The sequence below is a fragment of the Schistocerca serialis genome, chromosome 6 (assembly GCF_023864345.2).
Source record: "Schistocerca serialis cubense isolate TAMUIC-IGC-003099 chromosome 6, iqSchSeri2.2, whole genome shotgun sequence".
Classification (NCBI taxonomy): Eukaryota; Metazoa; Arthropoda; class Insecta; order Orthoptera; family Acrididae; genus Schistocerca; species Schistocerca serialis.
Genome location: NC_064643.1, coordinates 714,009,078 through 714,025,555, shown reverse-complemented (window position 1 = coordinate 714,025,555; position 16,478 = coordinate 714,009,078). Strand labels below are relative to the sequence as shown.

Here is a 16,478-nt window from a genome sequence, read left to right as displayed (position 1 = left end):
TATCGTTACTGTTGTCCAAATGAGGTGACACAGTGGTTAAGACTCTGGACTTCTCTGCAGTTGGAGTGTGATTCCTACCCCCATCCAGACACCTGATTTAGATACACCATGGTGTAGATAAATCACATAAAGGAAATGCAGGGCTGGTTACTTTAGGTCCAAAGCAGATTTCCTCCTCCAACAACATTGATATGATATGAGCAGGTGTTCCATTTGTGAAGACCTCTCTGTCAGAGAGACATTAATTGCGCTGTAATTCATATTTTGTTTTCGACTTCTTATATGTATATAATTTCTTACTCCTGCATTATTCGAAATAACAAAATATAGATGTGACAGTGAATTGAAGTATGTGTGCTGTCAAATAAGTAATACTTTCCTCTTTACAGGGAGCAGTTCTTTGGGAGGACGTACTCCAGTCAACACTCCGCCAAATGTGGTTCTAGGTTATCCACAGGATAGACCAAAAGAGACCCACCACTCTCCAGCACCCCCAGCAATACCAGCACAACCTGTAAGTGAAGTGCAGATTCGCTTTTGCATGTACCTCTGTTCACTAGTTAAACATCTCAATAATTCATGGATGAGTTCCTTACTTTTATGATTATTTCCACTGATTCTGATATTCTGTTGTTACTTCTTCTTTTGTTACCATGTAGATTGAGGATCTGATTCTTGCTATGTGATGCTGTATAGTGAACTTTGGAAATGATGCCTTAGGCTTGCACCCTGGACTAAAATTTTTGGGCATTTAATCCCAGCATGCTTGCCACAAGTTGTGGAAATCAGGGAATATGACAAAATTTCAGATGTGTCAGGGAAACCTGGGAAATATCAGGGAAATTTGAAAAAAAAGAAAAAGAAAAAAACCTGGAAAATTTTCATTTTTGTCTCAATAGATGAAATGGTTTGTTTGCAAGATGTCATGCATAAACATTGGCTGGGCGCCGCTTCCCTACTCCCTCCCCTTCCTACCACTCAACTCAGCTTGCAGTCAGTGCTACCACCACTTCTTGCTACTAGCCTAGCAGCTACCGATGAGAGGCAGGGGACGTAAGGAGTTATTTGTTTGGATCTGACTCTCAGAAACTGTCGACGCAGCGGCCGGTGACAGCAGTGAAGTGTGCGCGAGTTGCATCTAAGATAATGTGTGATTGTGTATGTGCTCTCATTTTCTGACAAAGGCTATGGCTGAAAATTTTAGTTGTGAGAGTGTAGTTTTCTTTTCTACACTGCCTGTCTGCGGCTCAGCGACACTTTTTGTGGTGAGTTGCTACCTGTCCTCATTAGTACTGATTCTCAGAGTATTTGGGCAAGTTATTTTTGCATGAATTGATCACTGCGGTCTCATTTCATCAACATGGTGTCTGAGGCATGTTAACAGCTGGCCGCACGAGTGTACTCCCATGATGGCCCAAAACTACAGGCCATTTCTGCCAAACTGAAGCCCATTGTTTCCCACTAATGTGCAAGCCCTGTCTGTCGGATCTACTCCCACTATTCTACGTGCAGGCGAGATCTGTTTGTGTGTGGTGTAATGCAGTGGATTCTTGTGATTTATCCATGTACCTGGGACTGCGGTGCTCCTCGGCAGGCCAGAAGCCATGGGTGATGAATTTCAGGAATTGCGAGTGTCACACCACAAGTACATTTACTGTGTGGTGTTTTATAGTCATTTTATTTATTCTAGTGCATTTTGGCACCTCGAAAGTAGTTTGTATATTAGAAAGTTTGGACAATAAGAAGAAAATTGTGGCAGTCGCTGGCGCTTTGGACGCTACATACTCATATATTCTTGAAAGAAAAATCACACAATAATTATAAAATAATGCACATAACACAGTGGGTAAGAACTGACAACAAAGAATATAGTAGAACCAACATTTAATCGGCGGTCACGTATAGTGTTGGTTTACACAACTCTTCCCTGCCTTGCACACTTCTTTCAAGACACCTACATTTTTGTGAGGTTATTTCTGAAATCAGTGAAGGTATTTTAAATCTGTCTTCTGATCCCAAGGAAATGTCTATTTTTGTCACCAAATGTGTTTTGTTCCATTGAAATAAAATAACATTAGTGGTCTTAATTGCTGTCTAAATCTTAAACCAATTCATGGCAAAAGATGTTGATATTAGTACCTAGATTTTTGCACACATGGGGGAGAAATACAAAAGTTCTTACACGTTTTTTGTCAACGTATATCTTTACTTTACCTTGAGACTTGAAATTTATCAGGGAAGAATGCTAAAATTTGCCTGGAAATTGGGGAATTTCACTTGGGTAAACTTGTGGCAACCCTGCCCAGGTTTCCTTTAAGACACTGTGACACAATGTGGGGTGCAGTGTTCTCCACAGCAGTGTCACCTACAGTGCATAAAATTGATCACATTGTTCGTTAGCTTGTTTTCTATTAATTTTAACTAATCAAACACATTATGAATGACAAATGTCTTTACGGAAAGACAAATATGACACTAGAGCACCACAGCAGTAGAAGTGCTAAGAGAAAAGGCATTTCGCTGCAAGTCAGAACAAAAATTTCCAAAATGCATTAGCCAGATAGGCTTTTGACTAATTTTGGAACAATAACTTATCAGTTTTTTATTTATTCACATATTGTAAGCCATCATTTTAGCCTCTAGAGAAGATTCATGTAAATACCTAAGGTGCCAGCAACTATTGAACTATTCTCCTGCAAGATTGATTCTGGAGTCACACACTTTCCTTTTTAAGAGCGATAGGAAACTACAGTACATTCTTTCTTAAAGCTTAAAAGCAAACTGGTGACAGCTATTCCTTTATTAGTGGTAAATTCCAGACGAATCTCAATCTTTTTTTTCTTCATCATCCCAACAAAGTAAATATTTTTTCATGGTAACTCCTCTATAAAACTGATATTGGTAAACCAGTTGCCTGCCATCACATTTTGATCCGACTAATCAATACATTCACACAGTCAAAATCATCAACCGAAGTGTTTGTTAGTAATGCAGTATAATCATTTTGGTCGTAACCATATACTGGTTTGATTTGCTGAGTATTTGTTGATGAAAGTGGCAAATTCTGCAGAATCCTCCCAGCTTTTTAAATATTTTAACATTTTCTCTGAGAGTATAGGACTTCAGACAGTTTTGAACAAATGTGGAAAATTTTTCCTAAATTGCTGTATCTTGCCCGATTGTCCCCTTTCGTGGTGAGTAGCACAGTTGTCAAATCCAAGGTACCATGTGATGAATTTGAAACATTTTCATGTTCATTATAAGGCAAAATGTTTCGCTACCAACCCCATCAATTCACCACAGATCTCTAAAATGTTGTTTGTCACTTTTGTTAACACTAGCTTACAACAACAAGCTACTGAAGGCTTTCAGGTCTATAACAGGTTTAGGTTGTACATTTATCTCATGATAAAATGAAGCTCTCACAGTGAACAGCATGTTGTCATTTGTGAGCCAATTCCTGCATACGTACGGTATTCTCACAGCTTTCACCAAGCCATACATCCACGTAGGATTCAGACAATACTGTGGGTACTGAAGCTTACTGCCTGTGCTTGTGGAATTTTGTTCCATTTATCTCTTTGTTTCTTCCAACATAGAAATGGTCGTTTCCATCAAATACTTCCGTGTCGTCTTCCTCTGTTTCTGAATCTTCCTGTTGAACTTCAACTTCGTAATTATAATCTATGTCAGTTTAATCTCCAAAATCCCCTTGAACTTTAGTATTATTTTCTTCAAACAACATTTTCTGTTTTGGATTGAGAAACTTGTCTTACTGTAGCCTGTCATGACGAAGTACACCCCATCCAAAAGACATAATTTCTGTGAAAATAAAGCAGCCAGAGTGTCAATTTGATATTCAGACAGCCATAATGAATGACTGAAGTATCCAAAAAGAAAAAGAATGCATTTTACATCCTAAAGTACCTTTTTACTACTTTTAGTGATAATCAAATAAAGGCAATGTTGTAATGAAATGGAAATGAGTACAGTGTCTCAAACTGACCAGTCAGCACATATCCTGACAGGAAAACAGTTGCTCCAATACTGAAACACACAACAACGAAAAGTGTTCAGAGAAGACAAAAATACTGTTAGATTATTAACAATTAATTGGCAGAAAATTTTGATGTGTATAAATTTGATCTGCCTCGCCTGATGGAAGGTTATTGTTTCTTGTTACTCTCTAAGTTGTTAATCATGTAGTGTTTCATATTGTTCATTAGATTTTCAATTAGTTTGAATATTGTGTTGTTCAGTACTGAAGTTGGCTATAATAGTACACAAGACCAGAACATAATAAAATTTTGGCCTTCAGAATGTCAAAATTTCATGGTAGATGTGAAAGTTTAGTTAAAATTATTGTGACAAATAGTTTGTCTCATGAGACTTCCTTTCATAAGCTGCAGGTGGCACATGTTGCTATTCGGTAAGCAGGATATTGAACTCTTGGCTTTAGTCAGTATAAATTAAAATACCCTCCTTTCTTGTGATCCTCATCTTTAATTGCCTTGTTTTTGTTGGAAAATGATTTTTAAATTTGTGTTGTCTTACTCATGTTTTGTTGTGCTGTACTGTGTGGAAACGGAAACAAGATGTTCCTTTTATTTTCTGCCAATTAAATGTCTCCGGATTTATTTTGTGTTCAATTTAATATATGTGCCATAGTTCTTGCGTATATGTTTCTGTTTCTCAATTCACTAGTTAAGTCTTTGTTACCTATGAAATAGTGGTATAAAATACATTATTTTTACTATATTTTAAGCTGCTCGGAAATGTGGAAAACAAAAGTACTGTAAGCACGCCAGTGCCTCAAGTTCAAGAACAGGTATGTAGTTAGACATCTTTTTCATTGAATTCAGCAACTAGTGTTGTCGTGAACATGATTATGATGATAAAATAAAGTAAAAGCGTGAGTAAAATAACGTGAATAGAGATAATCTTTTGTGTGCCACTTACTGTCAGGTAACTCATATCAGAGGTCTACTAAACACAGAAACACATCTGAGTAACAGGTCTGAGGAATTCATTCTCGGACAATAGCATCAAGACCATGCATAGGACAACAATGCAATATTTCTGCTATGGCCCCAGTTTTTATTGTAAAGTGTCACATAATTATTTTCGCAACTTGAATATCAACAATTCCTGTTTTCTTCTATTGAGAAATGCAATGGAAATATGTGTGTGTGTGTGTGTGTGTGTGTGTGTGTGTGTGTGTAAAATCAATTCATGTACTAATACATATTGCGTGAACGTCAACTTGATTGAAAATGCTTAGTAACAATATTGCCGAGTGTAGAGAGAGAGTAAAAAAAACTATGTTAAAGTCTCCACATAGTGAAATATTAAGGTACTTAGAGTTGTAGCGTCTAGTTCTGAAATGAATATTGTGCCAAGGCCTGCTCTCTAATTTTTCATTCCTTATCTGGATAAGATGTATAAAGCAATTGCCCACTCTTTATATCCCCTCCAAACCACATGCCACACTGTTGCACATGGTCATGTGACATCCCGCTAAATATGAAAATCCAGACAGAAATGCGATGAAAGGTGTCTGAGCAGAGGAAACACCAAGCAAGGGCTTCCTACGTCATCTCCTATGTCATTGTAGCTATGCATGCTCAGTAACACCTGTCATCTGGTGCTCTCAGGCAGCTGCTCAGATGAACCTAAAACTTCTAACAGGATGTGGGAAAATTTTGCAAATGGTGGTTTGAGAAGTGTTACTTTCAAAGTAAATTTTCTTTTACCCAAGATGAATTATGTTACTTGTGAGACAGTGTGATGAATTTCTTAAATCACATAGCATTTGACTCCCATTCAAACCTGAGCACTTTGAGGCCAGCCACTTAGAAAAATTTTGGGCTCACAAGACGCCATTGTTTCAAGTTTTACCAGCACATTTGCGTTTGGTGTATATGCTAAAAAAGACCAATATTGTATGTGAAAGCTTAGCTTTTCTTGTAGCTATGCTGTTAGTATAGTAATTTAAACCATAAACTTTTCCTATTTGTGTGTTCACGCTACTGAACAGTGATGTTGCTGTTAGCTTACACTACATCCCATGTCCTATACTCTGAATACTTGCTGTCATTTGCTGGTGACATAACATAACATGAGCGATTTCAGTGCTTCAGAAACATGTGCTCTGCTTGATGGAATTCGAATTACGCTTTTGGAATACAAAAATATGCAGTGTACTGTTGTTGTGCATCAAAGATGTTCCCAACACGTGGTGTGTGTCCCCCCCCCCCCCCCCCCCCCAATCGGCAAAAAAGTGCTGGGAAGTTCTTCGTTGGCGTATAAAACCTCTACCATTTGGAGGATTGATATGTTTCAGTTCTGAGGGAAGGTATACTGTCACTTAACAGGGAGAAAGTGTGTTTTCACCCAGAAAAACAGGTATTTTCACCTGGAGAAAAGGCATTTTAAACTGGGAAATCTGGGAAAAATCCAGGAATTTTATTTCCTTGCCTGTGTAAACACTCTGTATTTAACACATTGACTTACTTGTAAAATAATCAGACTTTTGAAGCTTTTTATACATGGGAGTTAGATTTGTCAAAGAATTGGGGGTTTACTGGTATCTCCATATTTGTGTAATTTCCATTTAGTTTTTGTGAAAGCAGTGAATTATTGCCGAAAGTGAGGTGTGGTTGCCCATGGTTTTTATGACCTAGTATGAATTTTCACCTTCAGACAAGACTTTGTAACTGCAGATGGGACACTGTAATAAGTACTTGCCTTTCAAAAGCTGTATGTTTTCTTGTGTTTCTGAAGTTACTACTAAATTTGTCTGTCTTGCTTCTTTGCGAATACTGTTATGTTCTTCTCAGCACATTTTGTAACTAATGAACTCAGACTCTTCTTCTGTTTTCTTTGTCACTTAGTGTATCTTCTTTTACACTCTTTCTGTGACTAAACATCCATCTTCTTCACATTTTATGCTCTTCACTTATACATTCTGGCCTCCAGTCAATCAGTGAGTGGAAAGCAGCTTGCTTCATTTGTTCTGACATTGTGCATTATTTATTTCCTTCTTGAAGCTGTTTCCTTTTATTGGATTAGGTTCATGGTAATTTAGTCTTATTTCAAAATATTCAGCTGCACAATCGATGCATACCTGTGATTTTGTCCCCTTTGTTTGCCTTTTTTTTTAGTCTGATGACCTGTTCATCTTTTATTTCTTCCTTTTTATTCTGGATTTTGTTCATTAATACTCTTATGTGGGAGTGGATACAGCAGATGTTGCAGTTTTTGCTACTCTTATTTCAAATGATTTATGTTGGTCAAATTTAAATTTCCTCATACAATAGTTTTGGGATCTGCGCCAGTGGACAAAGAGATGGATGCAGAGGAGCTGGCAAGGGTATCACAGTGAGATAGTACACACAGTTGCTGTGGAGTGTGTGTGTGTGTGTGTGTGTGTGAAGCATGGCATGCACAGAGTCACTGGGCAATAGGCCTGGCAGTTCAACACTAAGATAACTACCGTGGACCTAGCCTTTGCCTTGCGCCATGCTGTTTATGTGTACTCAGTTCTCAGTTGTTTGAGCCAGTTGCGTGTGTTGTACTTTCCAGCGTGGTTGTCTCTGTAAATTGACTCACCTGTCGAGATTCAGTCCCTCTCCCAAGCTTCAGCCCCCCCCCCCCCCCACCCCCGCTGGTCTCCGTTGGCTAGAATAGTTACATTTGTACCAAAAGTGATAGTTCGTAGCATTGTCACGCCATTGCAGTAACTAAAGGGATTATATTGGATAGTCTTCACGTGTAAAGCTCTTTTTCTTTTTATAGTGTTAAATTGTGGCCACCGTGGACCCAACATTTATGCAATGCTGGCAGGAACAGTTGCACCTCCAGAAGCAATAGTAGCAGCCGCAGCAGGAGCAGCTCAAGTCACAGCTCAAACGGAATGCGAAATTGATCCGCTCTCATGCTGCACTGTTAGTGAGCCAGCTGCCTGCTGAAAAGCCTCCTTTCCCATTGCCCCTGACACCGTTCGACAAGGCTACAGAAAGATCTGCTCCAGTTTTTACTGCACTGACAGGTCAGGCATATTGTCTACCCAGTTATTAACACTGCCTTGTTGGCGTACAGTTGTGCAGGTCTATACGAAATTGTTCCAAATTTGAAGCCATTTACCGGTTCTGATGAACTTTGTCGGTTGCTTACACCCTATTTTTATCATCACACATGTGGTCGCATGATAGTTGCAGTTTAACCAGCACCACAAGCAGCCCAGCCAGTTGTATGTAATGTGGATCACTTACCTGCGAGGTCTCTTACACAAGTGTCATTTTGAATGTCCCCAGTACATTGGCTCATAAGGTGACTTGCTAAATATGGATGTGATTGTCCACTTAATTCCTGACCTTGAGGTTCAAACTAAGGTTTCAGCCTTGCCCGACTCTTCTTTAGCCAGAGTCGCTAAGATTGCTGAATCACGTGAACTTATGGCAGCAGCATTTTACCTGGACTCGGGGGATATCTCTGATGCCCCACACACATTGTCCCAGCGTATTCTGCTGTCGTTAGTAGTGGGTGGCTAACTGATTGAGTTTCAGTTGGGCATGGGAGCATCCGAAAGCCTAATTAACTTAATGTGGACAGCCTGTTGGGCTGCCCAGCATTGCAATGGCCACTCGATCAAGTTGTCTCGCTTAGTAAACAGTGTGTTCCTTTGAAGGGGTGATTTACCGTTGGCTCAAAATATTTTTGGATTGGACGCCTTTTCTGTTTTTGGCTTCCAGATAGCTATCAAAGTTCATCTAGTGTCTGTCAGTTCTCTTCCAAGATTTGGACTAATTGCTACAGTTATACGACCAGCTGTTCGAGAATAACTTGCATCGGGCAGAAAATTTCTGTGCGTACGTCTCCCATAACCTGTCTGCAATCCCTAAATTTTGTCACCCCTTTCTATTACCTTCGCCATGCATGATAAGGTCAAGCACGATTTGCACAGATAACAGTACTCCTGTGTTTTTTCTCCTATTTTGTCAAGTCAGTGGGCCATCAGTTTGGTGGTTGTTCAGAAGCCAGACAGCACCTTGCATCTTTGTGGGATTTTTAGCAGACAGTGTCCAATATATCACAGGCTCCTATTCCATTCCGCAGCTGGAGTAGCTGTTGGCAAAATTGTCAGGGGACCAGTATTTTTAGGAACAGCGAATAGTGTGATGCATACTTCCAGTTGCCTCTGGACACTGCTTCACGGAGCTCTGGTGGAATCTGCAGGTGGTTTCCCAATACACGGTGGAGAAAGCACTTCATAGCATATTGGAAAAAAATGTAGTCTTCTTTCCCAAAGGCTCATTTCTTGGGTCAGGTGCTAAACAAAGATGATTTCATTGCTATGGACAAGCGCATAAAACCATCGTCAATCTGCTGGCATTAGAGAACCAGAAGAAATTAGATCTTTTTGGGCAAGATTTAATATTACAGTAACTTCACTTCCAAAGCTGCACGCATCTGCTGTCTTCTTAACTGGCTTTGACAAAAGGGTGTCAAATATTTTCATTTGTGGGACGAAGTTCCTGCTGATAACAGAACACAGGCCACCGGTTGTCTTATTCAGCCCTCATTCCAAACATGGACAGCACTGCCCATCACTTGCTGAGGTAAACACTTAACCTTAGTAATTTTTCTTATGACCTTCGGTAGCAGTTCATGGCCCAGCATGCCAATGCGGATGCACTATCTTGATTGCCTGTGGTACTGGACCCAGATTTTGACCGACAGGAGGCTCTTGTTTTTTCCTTGGATGTGACACTTTGCAGCGAACTTTGCTGGATTATCCTTTGACGATGTAGGTGGTCTCATCCACTGACCAGCTTTTCCGGAAAACTGTTTCTACTGTCCGTGTTGCCATGTTGGGTGTTCTGAGCAAGCACTTTTGGGAGCGGATTCCAGGTGGTGTACTTTTTTCTTTTATGTGATTGACACAACATTGTCCAGGGGGTTGACCGGCTTGCCAAGGAGAAGTAGCGCTGTCAAGTTATTGTCCCTACAGCATTGCGTCCTTGGATGCTTCAGCTGCTGCATGTGTTGCACTGGGGTATGACTCGTATGACAGTTTCGGTGTGTCGTCATGTCTACTATTTGGCGATCAGTCACAGTATGGAACACCTCGTGTGGGCTTGTACGACCTGTGGAGAGAAAAAAGGGGGGAAAAAAAATTGTATTGGTTTTCCCCTTGGCTGGTCCCGGAGTACCTTTGGGACATGTTACACATCAGTTTTGCGAGTCCCTTTGTGGGAGGCATGTGGTAACTGGTGGTTGATGAGTTGCCAAATTTCTGTACATTACCAAGCTGTCCTCCATGGCGCCGACAGCAACTGTTCATGTGTTGTCAGTCATTTTTGCTACCAAAGGCTCCCCTCAGATCCTCATTTCCAATAATGTTTGTCAATTTGTTTCGTGGAATTGTTAGAAGACTTCTGCATTTGCAGTGGTATCCGGCATCTGACTACCACCTTGTTTCACACAGTGTCTAACTCAGAGGTGGAGTGCTTTGTGCGTGTGTTCAAGACACGAATGAAGAAACCTGTGTCGACCTCATCCTGTAATGGTGCTGTATAGTTTCCTGGCTACGCACTGGGTGACGCTGGTTAGTGGGTGTAATCAAATGGAACATTTATGTAGACATGGGCACCAACCACAGGTCTTCTGGATTCGTTGCACTCTGTTTCACGTGCCTTGAACTGTTACACGCCACCTTGTTTTTACTCATGGGGCTGCATTTTGGGACTGATCTTCTTGCTTTCACCAGGGATGGCTGCCAGGGTTGGTTTTGGTGTGCTGCTGGTGGGAGACATCCACTTGCTGCAGTGTGCTTCCCTGCTGCTGCCCCCACCACACCATTCAGGGTCTTTCCTTTGAGAGAGGAATAAGTTGCCAGTGGGTCTAGCGCCTGCACCTCCCACTGTGGAGACTATGCAATTTGAATCAATGTCCTCTTCTTTCTTGTGTGGAGTCCTCACCTCCACTCCTGTCACTGGATCAACCATCGCCCCAACTCCGATAATTCTGCCTCCCATCCGACAGAGCAAGCTGCATTGACGTTGTCGCCTTTAGTGGTCATCCCACTGCTGGGAAATGTGCCCTCTCCAGTTTTGGGACAGAGGTCTGGGCATGAACTGGACCATTTTCAGTCCTATGAGCCTTTACAGGGGGGAGGGCTTTAGTGTCCCAACCAGTGGACCTCGAAATTGATGCAGAGGAACTAGCATCAGTATTTCAACAGGATAGCTCCCAGCACTGCAACAGAGGGCATGTGTGATGTGTGGCATGGGCAGAGCCACTGATCCGGTTGTTTACCTGCCAGTGCCAGTGGGCCTGGGTGGGCCAGGATGAGCTACTGTGGACCTAACCTTCACCTCATGCTGTGTGGTTTTCGTGTACTTGATACTCTGTTACTCTTGCTGGATCAAGATTCATTACCTCTCTTGGGATTCAGCTCCTTGGTGAGTCAGCAAGCCATTATTGGCTAGAATAGTGATGGTGACAGGTCATGGCGTTGTCGTGCCAGTGCAGATACTAAAATAATATACTGACAGGCATTCATAGAAACACATGTACCTATTGTACTCAATGAATGAGTTTCAGCAAAGTACAGTTCGTAGTGTGCTATTCAACAATATTCATGAATGTTGCTTCCATGTTCCATGATTCACAGTGTCGCTACAGTTCTTTAATCTCAGACTAGCTAGTTTTTGAGCTACTACAAGCAACGAGAAAACCTATTCTAATGGGACACCAACTCTTAAATCAGTATACACTCATTGGCATAAAAAATGCAACATGTAACAAATGATCAATTACCTATTTAGTCAAATTGTAGCACTTTATCCTATATTATTAGATTGTGAATGTTATTGGTGTGTTGTTGGCCTTGCTTCGTGAGCAAACAATGAAGTGTCAGTTGTTTGTTCTATAAGCCTTACTTGTTTGTTCCTATTCAACCTGAAAACCATTTCACTGGATGTGAGGCAGTAATGTTTTCCCATTCTTGTAACACACATTGTTGAACCTTGCATTGTTCCCCTTTCAGTCATACATGTTTTTAGGCTCCTCCTGTGATAACCATATTCATATTTCTGGAGTAAACATGCCCTCAACATGCTGCAAAAGCTTATTGGTGGAAGATTCCAGATTTCTAGAACTGTAAGTAGTTACGGACTATGCAAGGAAACCAGGATCAGCTCCAAGAACAGCAGCAGCAAGAAATGATTACTATTTTCAACTTCAATTTCCCCTCAACTTTCACACTATTGCCCGTGAAGTATGAAGTTGACTCCAGCAAGTTCAAGAGATCAATATTAGTGAGAGAATTCTCCGAAAAAGCCGATTGTCAATCCAGAAGACCTGCTACAGACCCGTAACTCGGCAGAGAGCATCACAGACTCGACCTAGTTCCACAAGGGAATAGTTTGGCTGGAAAGTACAACAAAGGGAGCAGTGGTTTTCACCGGTATGACCTGCAGTTGCGTGACTGTAGAGAGGGGGTCAGGAGAAGGCCTGGGGAACACTATTCCCTGTGGATATTTCATCCAGGGCACCTTGTCGGAATCATTATCTGATGGTACTGAAACAGAGGATGACAGACTAAAGGCCGAAATACTAAATGATTTTTTCCAAAGCTGTTTCACAGAGGAAGACTGCACTGTAGTTCCTTCTCTAGATTGTTGCACAGATAACAAAATGGTAGATATCGAAATAGACGACAGAGGGATAGAGAAACAATTAAAATCACTCAAAAGAGGAAAAGCCGCTGGACCTGATGGGATACCAGTTCGATTTTCCACAGAGTACGCGAAGGAACTTGCCCCCCTTCTTGCAGCGGTGTACGATAGGTCTCTAGAAGAGCGTAGCATTCCAAAGGATTGGAAAAGGGCACAGGTCATCCCCGTTTCCAAGAAGGGACGTCGAACAGATGTGCAGAACTATAGACCTATATCTCTAACGTCGATCAGTTGTAGAATTTTGGAACACATATTATGTTTGAGTATAATGACTTTTCTGGAGACTAGAAATCTACTCTGTAGGAATCAGCATGGGTTTCGAAAAAGACGGTCATGTGAAACCCAGCTCGCGCTATTCGTCCACGAGACTCAGAGGACCATAGACACAGGTTCACAGGTAGATGCCGTGTTTCTTGAGTTCCGCACGGTGTTTGATACAGTTCCCTACAGTCGTTTAATGAACAAAGTAAGAGCGTATGGATTATCAGACCAATTGTGTAGCTCGGTACGGGCTTTTGTTGAAATTTCGAGAACATACCTTCACCGAAGAGTCAAGCAGTATGTTGCTCCCTCCTACGTATATCTCGCGAAGAGACCATGAGGATAAAATCAGAGAGATTAGAGCCCACACAGAGGCATACCGACAATCCTTCTTTCCACGAACAATACGAGACGGGAATAGAAGGGAGAACCGATAGAGGTACTCAAGGTACCCTCCGCCACACACCGTCAGGTGGCTTGCGGGGTATGGATGTAGATATAGATGTAGACAGGAATCGGTATGACTGCAAAGATGAGTTTCATCTTCATGGTTCTTTGGAGTCGTATTACTCATCAGTATGTGGAGAAAATCCTTTTGGAACACATTGTGCCTTTCGAGCCATTGGGAGATAGTTTTACACTAATGCACGTTGTGAGAATTGTGCAAGAGCTCATGAATGAAGCAGAGACTAATAATACATACTCTCAGTTGGCCTACTCAAAGTCCTGATTTGAATCCTATTGATTGTATACGAGACCAGCTGGGTAAGAGTGCCCGTCAACACTGTTCGGGCGTCTTACAGGACCTGTGGGAGAAATTCCTGAAAGAAGGGAGATGATTCCTCAATAGAAATTCGAAACGTTAATCAGGAGCATGCCTGAAAGGCTGAATGCTGTGTTTGGTGGAAGAGGAAGTAATACACACATTTGAAGATGAGAAGATGGACCTGTGAAGTAAAGAAAACCAAAGACAGAGGAGCATTACTTTCACGAGTTTCCTCAAATTCATTCGTGTTACTTCTGTGTCTCTAACTGTATTTGTTATGATCGTCTTTTTTTCCATTGTTCGAGACCTGAATGACACCTTACCACAATATTCAATATTTTATCATAAAATAGTAGGTGAGTGTCCTGTAAGTGCTTGTAATTTAAGTTTTTTTAATTGAAGTGTTGGGTTTTTTTCCCAGGCAGTATATGTAATTTTTGTGTGGAAACCTTACATGTCTAGTCACTAGTCAAGAACCATGTTTGACAATGCAGCCGCGTGCAACTGGCTCAGCCCTTTAATTGATACTTACTTTTACGGTAGTTAACTACCCTTAAGGTTTAGAATAATCATGGGAAAACTACTTTAGAGTGTTAATACTTTTAAGACCAAGAAGAAAGTCGATTGTCATTTCTGCTGAAGACTGTGTCCCATGTTTTGTGATAGAATGTAACATTTTTATGATAATTTTAAGATTACACTGAGCATTTAGAAATCTAACTTATAATTTCTTCAGGAGCGTCCAAGGGTTGAGGACACACAGACACCAGCTCAACGGCAAGCAGCAGCAAAATTAGCCCTCAGAAAGCAGCTTGAGAAAACTTTGCTGCAGGTATGCAAATCGCAGAAAAGTAGTAGTCATAATAAAACGGTATTCTTATTAAGCAAATAACTATTAGAGAAAGGAATTGAGTAAGATACAGTTTATGATTTGGAAAAACATTAGAGCCAGAAAGTCTTGAACTTTAGTCACTGTTATTTATGTATGACAAAATATTTCAAAGGGTTTGCAAGAGATAACAGAAATTTAGTGACAAACTCATGTGCAGCCTTTCTCTCTCTCTCTCTCTCTCTTTCTCTTTCTCTTTCTCTTTCTTCTTATTTCCTTTTTCTTCTTCTTCTTCTTCTTCTTCTTCTTCTCTTCTTGTGTTTAATGCGTAAAGCTACAAATGTAATAATATTTTGCCACCAACAAACTTCAGAGACATAAGTTTTAGATGGTGCATTTAATTGACTACAAAATAGTTGCATGCTAAGGTCCCTCTGATCAGAGAGCTTTTCTGCCATTCTAATTGTTTATTATGTACTAGTCTTTTCCCCATGGCTACACTCGCGTACACATTCAACATGTACATTGCGCACATTGCCTCCTTCCCGTCTGTGTCCAACACTTCCTCCCCATGTCTCTGCCCACCTCATCCACCCACCTCTGACTGTTCATTTCCTCCTCACCACTCATTGTCTCTCAATCTCCTCCCCGCCCCCTTCTTTGTTGATCTACTCTGCCCCCTCTTTTGGACAATATCTTCCTCCCCCTCAATCTGACCATGTCCTTGTCCTTCTCTTTCTTTTCCACCTGTTCACTACCACACTACATCTTCCCTCCGTCTCTTGCCTCTCCCTCTCCTTCCACCTCTCTGACCATCTACAGCTACATCTACATCAATACTATGCAAGCCACAGTATTGTGTGTGTGTCGGAGGGTACCCTGTACCACTACTTTTCATTTCCTTTCCTGTTCTTCTCGCAAATAGAACTAGGCAAAAATGACTGTCTGTATGCCTCCATATGAGCCCTAATTTATCGTATTTTATCTTTGTGGTCCTTATGTGCAATGTATGTTGATGGCAGTAGAAGTGGTTGGCAGTCAGCTTCAAATGCTGGTTCTCTAAATTTTCTCAATAGCGTTTCACGAAAAGATCGTTGCCTTCCCCCCAGGAATTCCCATTTGACTTCCCAAACCATCTCTGTAACATATATGTGTGTAACAAATCTAGTGGCCCCCCTCTGAATTGCTTTGATGTCCTCCTTCAATCTGACCTGTTAAGGATCCCAAACACTCCAGCAGTGCTCAAGTACAGATCGTACCAGCATCCTGTATGTGGTCTCCTTTACAGGTGAACCACTCTTCCCTAAAATTTTCCCAATATACCGAAGTCAACCATTTGCCTTCTCTACCACAGTTCTCACATGCTCATTCCACCTTATATTGCTTTGCAATGCTACGCCCAGGTACTTAAAAGACTGGACTGTGTCAACCAGGACACTAGTAATACTGTATCCGAACATTACAGATTCGATCTTCCTACTCATCCGCATTAACTTACATTTTTCCACATTTAGGGCTAGCTGTCTACACATTTCCAAAGCAGTAGAACACATGCATTCAGTGTCAGGAAAAATACATCAAAAAATGACGCAAGTTTTTTGTTCATTGTTATAATTGGAAACAAGTATTGCACTTTTGAAGTTTTCATTTGAATCACCCTCCTATTATGATTTATAATTGTAAATGAAGTAATGTGAACTATCTTCACACATCAGGTGATGCGAGTGTATAAGTGTCTCTCTGGAAATACCTCAGTTTTGCTGTTGCCATGTTAACAGCTATTGTTTTGATTTTGTAGTCGACAGCAATTGAAAGCTGTCCAAAGAATTCCCGACTGTGAGGATAACTCTTACCCTGTATAGACTGTTGGGGTATCTTG

At 41.0% G+C, this 16,478-nt stretch overlaps 1 protein-coding gene across 5 annotated transcripts in view; it reads left to right on the top strand.

Moving 5' to 3' along the window:
• The window catches only part of LOC126484144 (transcriptional repressor p66-alpha), a 94,607-nt gene that overhangs the window by 35,620 nt on the left and 42,509 nt on the right, over positions 1-16,478 (top strand). For 3 of the 5 annotated variants that reach the window (XM_050107538.1, XM_050107540.1, XM_050107541.1), the window contains exons 6-8: positions 390-514; positions 4,766-4,828; positions 14,507-14,602. In XM_050107538.1, the coding sequence (XP_049963495.1) occupies positions 390-514; positions 4,766-4,828; positions 14,507-14,602 (284 nt within the window). The remainder of the gene's footprint in view (positions 1-389; positions 515-4,765; positions 4,829-14,506; positions 14,603-16,478) is intronic. The other 2 variants (XM_050107539.1, XM_050107542.1) reach the window with 2 other exon arrangements.